The sequence below is a fragment of the Leptinotarsa decemlineata genome, unplaced genomic scaffold (assembly GCF_025532065.1).
Source record: "Leptinotarsa decemlineata unplaced genomic scaffold, Ldec_3_MD MMD2_tig00026361_RagTag_RagTag, whole genome shotgun sequence".
Classification (NCBI taxonomy): domain Eukaryota; kingdom Metazoa; phylum Arthropoda; class Insecta; order Coleoptera; family Chrysomelidae; genus Leptinotarsa; species Leptinotarsa decemlineata.
In genome coordinates, this window is record NW_027412704.1 from 3,916,891 (window position 1) to 3,929,246 (window position 12,356).

The window sequence follows — 12,356 nt, forward strand, 5'->3', positions numbered from 1 at the left end:
GAAAATTGCAAAAATGTTAGCTCCATAAGAAAATACATGGGATTTTGGGCCAGAAGTCGCTTTGTTCATCTACTGGTGGTTTGAATTTCCTGCTGTATGCGCGGTAGCTGATTGGTTGACTGAATGACGGCAAAAGTGAAGGAGTGGGATCTGAAAGTCTAAAGCCCCATTCACACAGAATAGACATCTGGCAAAGTCGAGTTACTGACCTTCGTCCCCAAACGCCCGAATAGACCTGCTCAAATTTACACTTGTTTTTTCCATAAGGAATGAGCCAGAACTCTTGCAGCTATATTGCTGATATATTTACAAAAAACTCATTTTGTTGTAAACAGACACCACCTTATCAGAATCACAGACCTTTCGTTCATTTCATGTCGTTTTGTGTTGTCTCGAAAATCTAGTTGTTGCAATGTTTTTTATTTTTTTAATGTATCCCAAAGCTTTCAAACAGTGCATCACAAGTAGGAACTGAAACGATAATAATCGTTTAAGTTTTGTGGGAAGTGTGTTTATGAAAATCAATTGTTACAGAGCCTTGAAGAAGAATTCAATTAACGTTATTGTTTCATTATGAAATTATTGTGGCTTTTTTCGACGTCATACATTTCGTTCAATATCCTCTGATATTGAGCACTTTCCTTTCATGTTCCTACTCCTCCGTATTTCTATTTTTACAGCAAATGGACATGCCTGCAGAATCCCCCGACCGGGCCGGATGAGATTATATTAAATGCCACCCTCCAAGCATCTTTCACGATGGACGAGCAGTGCAGAATGGAGTTCGGGAACGGGTAAAAATGCTTTATATTTTCCTAACGAACTTAGATTTCGTCCCATCGATTTTGCTCTACAGAAAGGAATTTATTGCGGACTTTGATAAATTGGCTTTATTGACTGAAATGACGCGGAAAGTGAAGGGTGGATTTCGCGGAGAAACGTTCAAATTAGGTGTGTTTCAAGTGTTTTTAAAAATACTTTATCTCGGCTTCCTACTTCTTCATCTTCATACAAAAAATGTCCGGGAATCTTTCGAAGGAAACGATTGAGCAATGAATTTTGAAATTAACTCTTCACAAAGGTGTTAAGATCGTGCAAAGAAGTGACTTTCAGACAAACTGAAAGAAAAAGCCCTCTTGAGAGAAATATTTTCATATAGAGATTGAATTACATGAATTCACAATAAACCCTCTCACTTTGGACGTAACATAACTTAACTTCTTTCTTTCAATTCTTTCTTTCAATTTGTGTTTAAATCAATATCTCTGTACATACCTGGATAAGCAAAAACAAGTCGATGTTGTTTATTTAGACTTCCAAAAAGCCTCGATCAAAAAGACCATTATGTTCTTCTCAGCAAATTGGGAAAATTGGGACTCTCTAAGCAACTGCTTACTCTAATTGAATCATATCTAGTTAACAGAAAACAATTCGTCGAATATGAATCTTTTAAATCCGCTAAACACGTTGTTACATCTTGGGTGCCACAAGGTTCTAATCTTCGACATCTTTTATTTTTTATTTTTATAAATGACTTGGCAACCTCTTTCAATATTCCTAGCCTATTATTTTCAAACGGCTTGAAACTTTATTATGAAATCGACGACATTTCTGACTGCCAACGTCTACAACATGAATTCAGTTTAAAAAAAAAATCTGTTTAAAATCTGTTTTTCCCTTAATCAGCTGTCGCCCCCTTACGAACGTCAACTCTCAGAAGTTGAGAAACTTGTGCGAGCTAAGGACTAACGAGGTCTTACCTTTTAACGTGTGATTCCTAACACGGTTGCAGAATCGTTCCAGCTTCAACCAGATAAATTCTCTCGAGAAAAATATCTGGTCGAAGCGGGAATCGAACACACGACCTTCCGATCGTGAGTCGGACGCACTACCACCGCGGCCAATTCCACAACAAGATGTAAGATGTAATCAAACTTTGGTGTAATAATAATCGTCTACAAATGAAAGTATCCAAATGTAAAATAATATCATTTACAACAAAAAAGCGAACTTTAATGTACAATTATTCAATCAACAATACTACAATCAACCGCGTACTTGAGATAAAAGATCTTTGTATAACATACGACAGTAAATTAACATCTACAACACATACAGGGGGACGCAAAATTCCGGAATAAAATTAATATCTTCATAACCAGTATTTTAGGAAAGAAACGCTGAAACACGTCAGTTGATTTCACGTTATACGCATTTTTTGACAATATAATGAAGTTTTTTTTTCCAACCCCTTAACTGCAACCCTCCCCAACTTTTTTTTTTCAAATGCAAACCTATGTCTTGCTGTTGCTGTTTGGTAATGCTGTTTGGTAATACGATTAAAAAGAAATACAAATGAGTGTCAAAAAACAAATAAAATCGATAATTTGAATAACATTTTATTTTTTGAGATCTTCACGTGTTTCATTATATAATAGCCTTTCTCAGGCGTGATTCTACCTAATTGATGCATAGGAATAAATCTAGACTAATAAATGCATCAAGATGAATTTTTAATCGATACTTGTTTGAAAAATTATTTCAATGAACTCTGTAGTTAATTGATTCGTATGAATAGTTCATAGAATTCCATCAATTTACATCGCGTATAGCTATATGAATAAAATGTAACTATAAAAATTCAGTTAATTCGATTATCGCTTCCATAATGCTTGTGATCTATTGATGAAGCAGAGTGAAAAATATAATGATAACTAAGAATAATGCCCGAATTGAGCAATGTGTCACGAAATTCCAATACATAAAGTCTTTCAATGAAAATTAGGTCAAAAGCTGATTTTTTTTCCAAAGGACAAAACACGATCACTACAGAAACATCCTTAAGGCCCTCTGAGAGCAATGCCTATGCGAAAGAAGCGATTCACATTGGATTTGAATCGCTGGAGATTGAAACCATTTGGAAAAACGTTTTCAGAAAGTTTACTCCACATAAACGCAGTTCTCCAAATGAAAGCTAGAGGTGTACTGAATTGAACCTCAAAACGATGAATTGAATCAAAACTCTCTTGGCATTTGGCTTTCTACTTTATTGTTTTCAGGTATTTCATGTGCAGAGCATTCGAAATAATTGAACCTTGCTCTCATTTGTGGTGCGGTCATCAAAACACCCCGCTGGTTTGCAAAACCAAAAAAGGTCCTCCTCTGGAAGGAACGGAATGCGGTTTTGGAAAAGTGAGTGCAAATCTTACATTTACTTGAAGATATTCTGCTTGCTTGTACAGTTTATATAACAATTCCTGTATAATTTACGGGAAACAAAGTTTACAGCAATCCCTCCGACTGAAAGATGGCGAAGACGAATCATTGATATCTTGACAGACACAAAAAAAGAAATTGAAAATTTGTATCACCATAATTATGGTGTTGAGTATCAGTTTGAGCATTTATTTGACTAGTGAAGTCAGTTTTGAAGTAAAATTTTATCGATTTTTGTATTTTTTTTTCAAATATTACGTTAAATGTCTGGTGGAAATTCAATGTCCAGCGTGGAATTAGTCGGGGAAGTAGTGGTTTTTTGGCATGCATTTACCAGAATTTAGGGTGTAGATACTTTGGGAGATATGAATAAAAAGTATATCGACCTTCAAAAATTAGGTATCGATGCATGAGGAATGAAAATAAGTTTTTAAAAAGCTTAGAAGTGATATATTTCTAAGGTTTTTGCCATGCGTTTTCCTTCAAACGATGTCCATCTTTCGTTAAAGAGTACTTTCCTCCCTGTAATGTCTTGTGGTACGTTTTCGATGAACCATCCAGTATATTGTCTCCAACTCTTTTATCACACAAAAACGACCTAACCTGACCTGTTCTTACCTGCGTACTTTGAAGATATAAAGGGTAGGAATTTCGAGTTCTAGAAATTTATAGAACAATTCAGAACTGGCATAAACTATACGAAACTCGCTTTCAGTCGTTTGGTATCCTGGTTAATGCCCGTGTATTAATAACCATTACATGAGAGTTGCATCCGCAATTTTTTCTACACCCAATAAATAATGAAGAACTATAAATGTTATGTTTATCTTCGTATTGAAGACAATAAAAGTAATTACTCATATTTCTCTAAATAATTCTACGAAAAGCAAACACATCAATAAGAACATTTTAAAAGTACAAACGTTTTGGAATAAGTAATAGATATGGAAATAAAAATTGAACCCGTGTATAAAGGATTTGAAAGGTGAGTATAAATAAAATAAAATGAAACAAATCAGTTGGAGAAATTTGGTTCGACGATCTCATTACATTTGGCTCTTGGTGTTATGTATATGAATAGTTTTACTTTATTTTTATTAAACATGTTAAAGTTCATTATTCCTTTAATATGGTCAGGAATGAAATTGAACGCCTTAGGTGCTATGTAAGAAAATGATCGCTGGCAATATAGTGGCCTCAGATCCAGTATCCCGTATTCCTTATATGAAAGATCTGTAGAATATCGGTGGGGTTTTTCTAAAATCAACTTCGGGACTCTGTTTTGGATAATCTCTAGTGGTTTGATGTGTGTTCGTAGGACCCCACCCCAACCTACTATGTCGTAACGTAAGTGACCTTCTACTAAAGCTAAATATATAATGTTTTCATGTGGTTGAATGACAAATTGTTTTTAAGGTTTCGGAATTCATGTTTTACATGTTATTTAGTGAAAGGACTGTGGATCTATTGAAAAGTTACCTCAGAAATCGGACTCAGTCAGTATGTCTGGATGGAAAGTGTTCTAATGCTTTACCTGTTGACTATGGAGTACCTCAGGGTTATATACTTGGCCCCTTTCTATATATATCTGACTTCCATAAAATAATTGATCATTGCATAATTCATCATTATGCAGGTGACACTCAGTTATATAACCGATTTCACCCAAGTAATTGGCAGGTGGCAATGAAAAAAATTAACAGCGATCTACAAAAGTTACTAGAACTATCTATAGCCCATAACCTGAAATTGAATTCTAAAAAATATCAGCTGATACTTTTTGGCCCGAAACACGAAAGCTGGGAAATTGAAGGAAGAATTGAAATCAAACTTGGACAAGACTTACTACAAATAATAACAGAAAGCAAGAACTTGGGTTTGTGGCTAGATGCTGATCTGAGAGTTCACAAACATATAAATTCACTTTGTCGTAGCTCGTACAGTATCTCACGTCAACTCTATCAAAGTAGAGATATGATGACTTCCAAATTGAAGTTGAAACTTTGCGAAGCCCTCATACTGTCTAGATTAGCATATTGCATGAAATCTACGGGCCTGCTTTCATACAATTTGATGTAAATCGCTTACAAAAAATACAAAACAATTGCATTCGTCTTTCTTATGTTGTGAGAAGATTCGACTATATATCCCCCAAGTTCGAGGAGTCAGGTTGGTTACCGATTGCTAAAACTTGGCAGTTCCACCTACTCGTCAATACTCATAAATTCCTCATTCACAAAAAGCCAAATTATATTTATGAAATATATAAAACTTTCAAATCTCAGAATAATTCGAGAACACGAAGCCGTCACACTTTTATTATTCCAAACCACTCTACAGCCTGCTTTTCTCGTAGTTTTATTTACAACTCTATCAAAGAATATAACACTCTGCCCAGTGAATTTAGACACTACTCCATACATAAGTTCAAGAAAAAGTTGAAAACATATCTGAAGTCTTCTGGATAGATAATACACACATCGGAAAAGTCTAGGGATATTTTTAAAAAGGGCAATAATTTTTTTTTAGATCGCTTTAGGGAAAAAAAAGTTGACGGGTGATTATTAAACGAATGTAACTTACAACAAAATTCATTAAATAGTCAAAAATACTGAGTGCGCATATAAGCAAAACTAAAAAAAAATATGGCTCTTCTTTGGCACCCCGAAAAAAAATCATAATACAAAAAAAATTGGAATCAGTATAAAGTATGGCCTCCACGCTGGTTTATTACGGCCCTACATCTATCGTGCATCGACAAAATGAGATTGTCAATGTCTTGTTGAGGTAAATTTGCCCATTCAGCGATTAAAAGCTCTCTCAATTGAAACGTTGTGTGAATGTTCCCCATATGCGGAGTAATTCTTCGTTGAAGCATGTCCCACACATGCTCGATGGGATTCAGGTCCGGTTATTGTGCTGGCCATGGCAATACATCAACTCCTTCGTTGGTGAGCCAGTCAGTCACTAGACGCACGACATGTGGACGAGCATTATCGTGCATTAGGTGGAAGTTTTCACCAACAGCACCAGCAAACGGACGGACGATAGGTAGAAGAATGGTGTTGAGGTACTGTTGAGCTGTGAGGGAGCGATTTGGAAAAACGAGATCGGTTCTGTCGCCGATCATGATTCCGCCCCATAGCATTACTGTACCACCTCTGTATGTGCGGACTTCCTGGACGTGTCTCAAACGTTCATTATTTCCAGGTCGTCTCCACAGTCTTACTCGACGAGAATCTGGATGAAATCCAAATCTGGATTCGTCTGTAAACAAAACTGTGGCCCAATCATTTGCATCCCAGTTTTGATGTTCTTAACACCACTCTAATGTTCTACTGCGATTGCCTCTCGACAAAGGTGGACATCTAAGTGGCCTTTTGTTGTGGAGATCTGCTTCATGCAGTCAATTTCTGACAGTATCACGACCAATGGTTACCTGGTGCGTCTGCTGCAACACGTTAACCAACTCAGGTGCTGTTCAAGACCAAAAATCGGTCTTGAACTGCAGTTGTAGCGCGTCCTCGCCCTGGATGTTATTCGGCTGGACTGCCAGTTTCACGGAAACGCCGCCACAATCGACTGGTAACACTTTGGGAGACCCCCAAATGAAGAGCTACATCATTTTGTCGCATGCCACCTTGAAGAAGCCCTAGAGCTCTATTCATCTCAGCCAATGGTGAGTGATGGCGTTCCATGTTAAAGCACAATATTTCCAGTTTAATTGCTGAGCAAGAACTGCATAGAATGTACAAACTAGACACTTTCAGATTATTCATTTTAGCCGAGAACCTACAGTTTGTAAAAAACTTGATAAAAGATTAGGTATCGTTTTTGCAGGCTTTGTTCAACCCATAGAAATCTACAGGGTGGTCGAGTGTACCAATTTAATCGAAATTAAACGACCTCATGCATTTATTTTTATGATATTTAGTATGTTATAAAAATATCCCTAGACTTTTCCGATGTATGTATATTCGTGTTATGCCTTGCTCATGTGGTTTTCCCTTTGTCTCACTTTTGTGTATATTTTTTGCTATTTATTTCACTTTATTCAAGCTGAATAGATTTTTAATATTTAGTTTGAAATGTATAACCTTTCTTTTTTTTTGGTTTCACAAAGATTCATCACTTATCTATGTATACTAGGTAATTATTTTTATATTTCTATATAATACATGCTATCCCCTAAGTTAAGTTGTAAAACAGCATCGGCTAAACTTTGCCCTTTCATTGATTTTTGTATCTACTTCTTCTTTATGAACAATGTATGTCAATAATAAAGCCCACTTCTTATTACTATTATTATTTACGGGTTTCCATTGACTGAAAAACTGTATCGTTATGAAAAATCTGTATCATAATGGATATAAGTGTATTGGACATATAAGTGTATTATTATAGTACGGGTGTAGAAAAAAAATAATGTAGAGTAATTTGATTCAACAGTAACGGATGAAGCTACTTTTCAGCGAAACGCTTTTTAAATACAATTCATTGTGAAAATTCTAGAGGTATTATGATGGATGTGAAAAGTTGTAAAATCGTGAAGGAAAACTGTTTCAATTGTTACTTTTTCCAATGTCAATGCCAGTGCCTTCTACGTGTCTGTGTCAATTGAGGATCGCCCTGTTGATTACTATTGACATTTTCTCACCCAGGCGTTCATAATGCAAATAGTTTCGAGTTCCATAATAGCTTCAAACGACTTCGTGAAACTCGAATAAACCAAACTTCCCCCAAATTATCCCGCATTCGAATTCCTTTCAGATTCCCATTGATTTTCCCTAATGTCCGACATTTCCCGATAGGGTAGAATTATTATTGTTCGATTGTTTCGCAGTGGTGTGTAAACGGATACTGCGAGGAGTTGGCCAACCGAAGGGTGGAGAGGGTGCCGATCGTTCTCAATCCTCAGGACGGAAGCTGGGGCGAATGGACGCCCTGGGGAGCTTGTTCGCGGACTTGTGGAACGGGAGTTCAGTTCAGATCCAGAGAATGTAACGATCCGCCGTAAGAAATTCAATTATTTTTCGATTTATTTTTAAATTGTTCGGAAAGTTGGAGGGATGAATTGATTCATTCTAGGGCTGAACTATGTTTACGTGACGATAAGAGTAAGTTGCCCCACCTCTACCTAAGTCTCAGAGGAAGAAAAAATATGGGGATGTTCTTCTTTGCTTTTTCATGCAGCCAAAATATCAGCGAGTTGTTCGTTTGTATAAAAATGACTATCACTAAATAAAAATAGAGGAAATCAGATCAAGTTTCGATAGTGTAGTGTTTTTCAATAGGGACCGAAGTATGTTTATGTGACGATAAGAGTGGCCCCACCTCTACCTAAGTCTCAGATGAAGAAGAAATATAAAGATGCTCTTCTTTGCTTTTTCATGCAGCCAAAATATCAGCGAGTTGTTCGTTTGTATACAAATGACTGTCACTAAATAAAAATACAGAAAATCAGATCGAGTTTCGATAGTATAGGGTCTTTCAATAGGGGCGATAAGAGTAAGTGGCCCCACCTCTCCCTAAGTCTCAGATGAAGAAAAAATATAGAGACGCTCTTCTACGCTTTTCCATGCAGCCAAAATATCAGCGGTTGTTCATTTGTATACAAATGACTATCACTGAATAAGAATAGAGGAAATCAGATCGAAATTCGATATTATAGGGTCTTTCAATAGGGGCTGAACTATGTTTACGTGGCGATAAGAGTGGCCCCACTTTTACCTAAGTCTCAGATGTATAAAAAATATACAGACGCTATTCTATGCTTTTTCATGCAGCCAAAATATCAGCGAGTTGTTCATTTGTATACAAATGACTATCACTGAATAAGAATAGAGGAAATCAGATCGAGGTTCGATAGTATAGGGTCTTTCAATAGGGGCTGAACTATGTTTACGTGGCGATAAGAGTAAGTGGCCCCACCTCTCCCTAAGTCTCAGATGAAGAAAAAATATAGAGACGCTCTTCTACGCTTTTCCATGCAGCCAAAATATCAGCGGTTGTTCATTTGTATACAAATGACTATCACTGAATAAGAATAGAGAAAATCAGATCGAAATTCGATATTATAGGGTCTTTCAATAGGGGCTGAACTATGTTTACGTGGCGATAAGAGTGGCCCCACTTTTACCTAAGTCTCAGATGTATAAAAAATATACAGACGCTCTTCTATGCTTTTTCATGCAGCCAAAATATCAGCGAGTTGTTCATTTGTATACAAATGACTATCACTGAATAAGAATAGAGGAAATCAGATCGAGGTTCGATAGTATAGGGTCTTTCAATAGGAGCTGAACTATGTTTACATGGCGATAAGAGTGGCCCCACTTTCACCTGAGTCTCAGATGAAGAAAAAATATAGAGACGCTCTTCTATGCTTTTTCATGCAGCCAAAATATCAGCGATTTATTCGTTTGTATACAAATGACTATTACTCAATAAAAATAAAGAAAAATCAGATCGAGTTTCTATAGTATAGGGTCTTTCAATAGGGGCTGAACTATGTTTACGTGGCGATAAGGGTGGCCCCACCTCTACCTGAGTCTCAGATGAAGAAACAATATAGAGATTCTCTTCTTTACTTCTTTATGCAGCCAAAATATCAGCGAGTTGTTCATTTGTATACAAATGACTATCACTGAATAAGAATAGAGGAAATCAGATCGAGTTTCGATAGTATAGGGTCTTTCAATAGGAGCTGAACTATGTTTACGTGGCGATAAGAGTGGCCCCACTTTTACCTAAGTCTCAGATGTATAAAAAATATACAGACGCTCTTCTATGCTTTTTCATGCAGCCAAAATATCAGCGAGTTGTTCATTTGTATACAAATGACTATCACTGAATAAGAATAGAGGAAATCAGATCGAGGTTCGATAGTATAGGGTCTTTCAATAGGAGCTGAACTATGTTTACGTGGCGATAAGAGTGGCCCCACTTTCACCTGAGTCTCAGATAAAGAAAAAATATAGAGACGCTCTTCTATGCTTTTTCATGCAGCCAAAATATCAGCGAGTTGTTTATTTGTATACAAATGACTATCACTGAATAAGAATAGAGGAAATCAGATCGAGTTTCGATATTATAGGGTATTTCAATAGGGGCTGAACTATGTTTACGTGGCGATAAGAGTGGCCCCACTTTTACCTAAGTCTCAGATGTATAAAAAATATACAGACGCTCTTCTATGCTTTTTCATGCAGCCAAAATATCAGCGATTTGTTCGTTTGTATACAAATGACTATTACTCAATAAAAATAAAGAAAAATCACATCGGGTTTCTATAGTATAGGGTCTTTCAATAGGGGCTGAACTATGTTTACGTGGCGATAAGAGTAAGTGACCCCATGCATCCCGAAAAAGTCACTGTTTGTTGTGGATTTTGAGCTGGCAGCTTCATCGATCCGTATTTCTTTGAGAACGATGGTGACCAGGCCATCACTGTCAACGCGAGCACTGAAGGTCGATGATTGGCCTGAATTGGATGCTCTGAACACTTTCCAACAGGATTGTGCTACGTGCCACACAGCTCATGACGCAAAGGATATTCTGCACGACAGATTTGAGGACATGGTCATCTCACGTGTAGGTTATGTGATATGGCCACTGAGATCATACGATTTGACCCCGTTAGACTTTTTCTTGACGAGTTTTCTCAAGTCGCAGGTGTATACGAATAAGCCACAGACCACAGTGGTCCTCGAAGCCAACATAACCCATTCCATCGGTCAAATTCAGCCTGATTTATGTACCAGAGTTATGGAAAAATTGACGTTTCGGGTGCACATTTGATGACGGACATTTGAAAGAGGTTTTATTACACACATAGTAGCATCAATAGGTCTCTCAAACGAATTAAATATTTCGAAGATATCTTAAATTCAAAGATAGGAAGCACTTAATGAAAGACCTTATATATAAATATCGGGCCAGATCATCTCACTGTTTATTTCTATTCTTATGTTGTTCTTGTTTGTGTTCAGAAACATTTGTTGGCGTTGTTTTGTTCAGTTTTGAACTGATTTCATTTTTTTTAATTCCACACTAACGTTTATCGATCCCAAGAAACATACAATGTTTATTGAGGAACAATAACAAAAATAAACAAATAATGATATGTGAACACTACGACATTGTCAACGAACAAATGCTATAATTGAAAAGAAAAGAAGGACACGTAAAAAAGTCACATTAGATTTCGTCATCAACTTCATTTTTGAAAAGATGGAAAACGGTGGAACGAACTAGAGCTCCGTATTTACCATCAATTTCAATTTCCACTGAGTGAAAATATACAGTTCGGAAATTTTAAACCTGTTCTTGTTTTCGATGAAAGCTCATTTAATAGGAGATTGTAAGAAGGGAGAGGTCTTCGAGTTTGACTTAGAGTCCCACAAACTAAACATAATTTTAATCAAGAAAGTTTCTCAGAAACAACTAATAAACTTTGGGGAAGCCAAATAACTCGAAAATGGATATCCTGAATTATTAGTTAACGGTTCGCATCGATTTCTCCGACCTTCATTATCTCCAATTATTCTCACACAAAACTTATTAAACTTCAAGAATAACATTCAGATTCAGTTGAGCTAACGAAGTGTGCCATGAATTGAAAACTCATTAATGATTTTCAATGTTAGGATCCAAATTTCATTTTTCACACTGAAATACTAACCTAACCTAACCTAACCTGAGAAGTAATTCAGCAAAGCTCAAAAACTAATTTGGGGTAGATACTGAAAACTATTTAGGAAATATCGAATGTCAGAGATTTGGCCTTCTATTTTCTAAAAAATTGATCATTGATCCACTTGAAATCGAGTTACCTCACGACGTTTCGATTGTTAATATCCACCACCATCTTATGGTGATAACTCTCTTGTCCCTTCTGAATTTATGGCAACTTATATTGAGTTGTTTACAATGAACGTTTAGACAAAAAGAATAGCATCAATGTATAGGGTATAAAATTCTCTATCGATCAGTATACAGGGTGTTAATTTGAAAACTTCCCACTCCCAATATTTTCCTTCCAGTAAATAATATGAGGAATCGAAATAATAGGTCAAGGGGGGCACTTTCAAAGAATGTTTGTAGCCATCGTGGTTCAAACTCCAAAGAGGTTGACTAAG

The 12,356-nt window shown here is 36.5% G+C and overlaps 1 protein-coding gene across 1 annotated transcript in view; it reads left to right on the top strand.

Moving 5' to 3' along the window:
- LOC111502885 (A disintegrin and metalloproteinase with thrombospondin motifs 2) overlaps window positions 1-12,356 on the top strand; it is a 48,633-nt gene that overhangs the window by 22,507 nt on the left and 13,770 nt on the right. Inside the window, 3 exon segments of the mRNA XM_023157049.2 lie at window positions 681-794; window positions 3,060-3,192; window positions 8,060-8,229. Of these exon segments, the coding sequence (XP_023012817.2) occupies window positions 681-794; window positions 3,060-3,192; window positions 8,060-8,229 (417 nt within the window).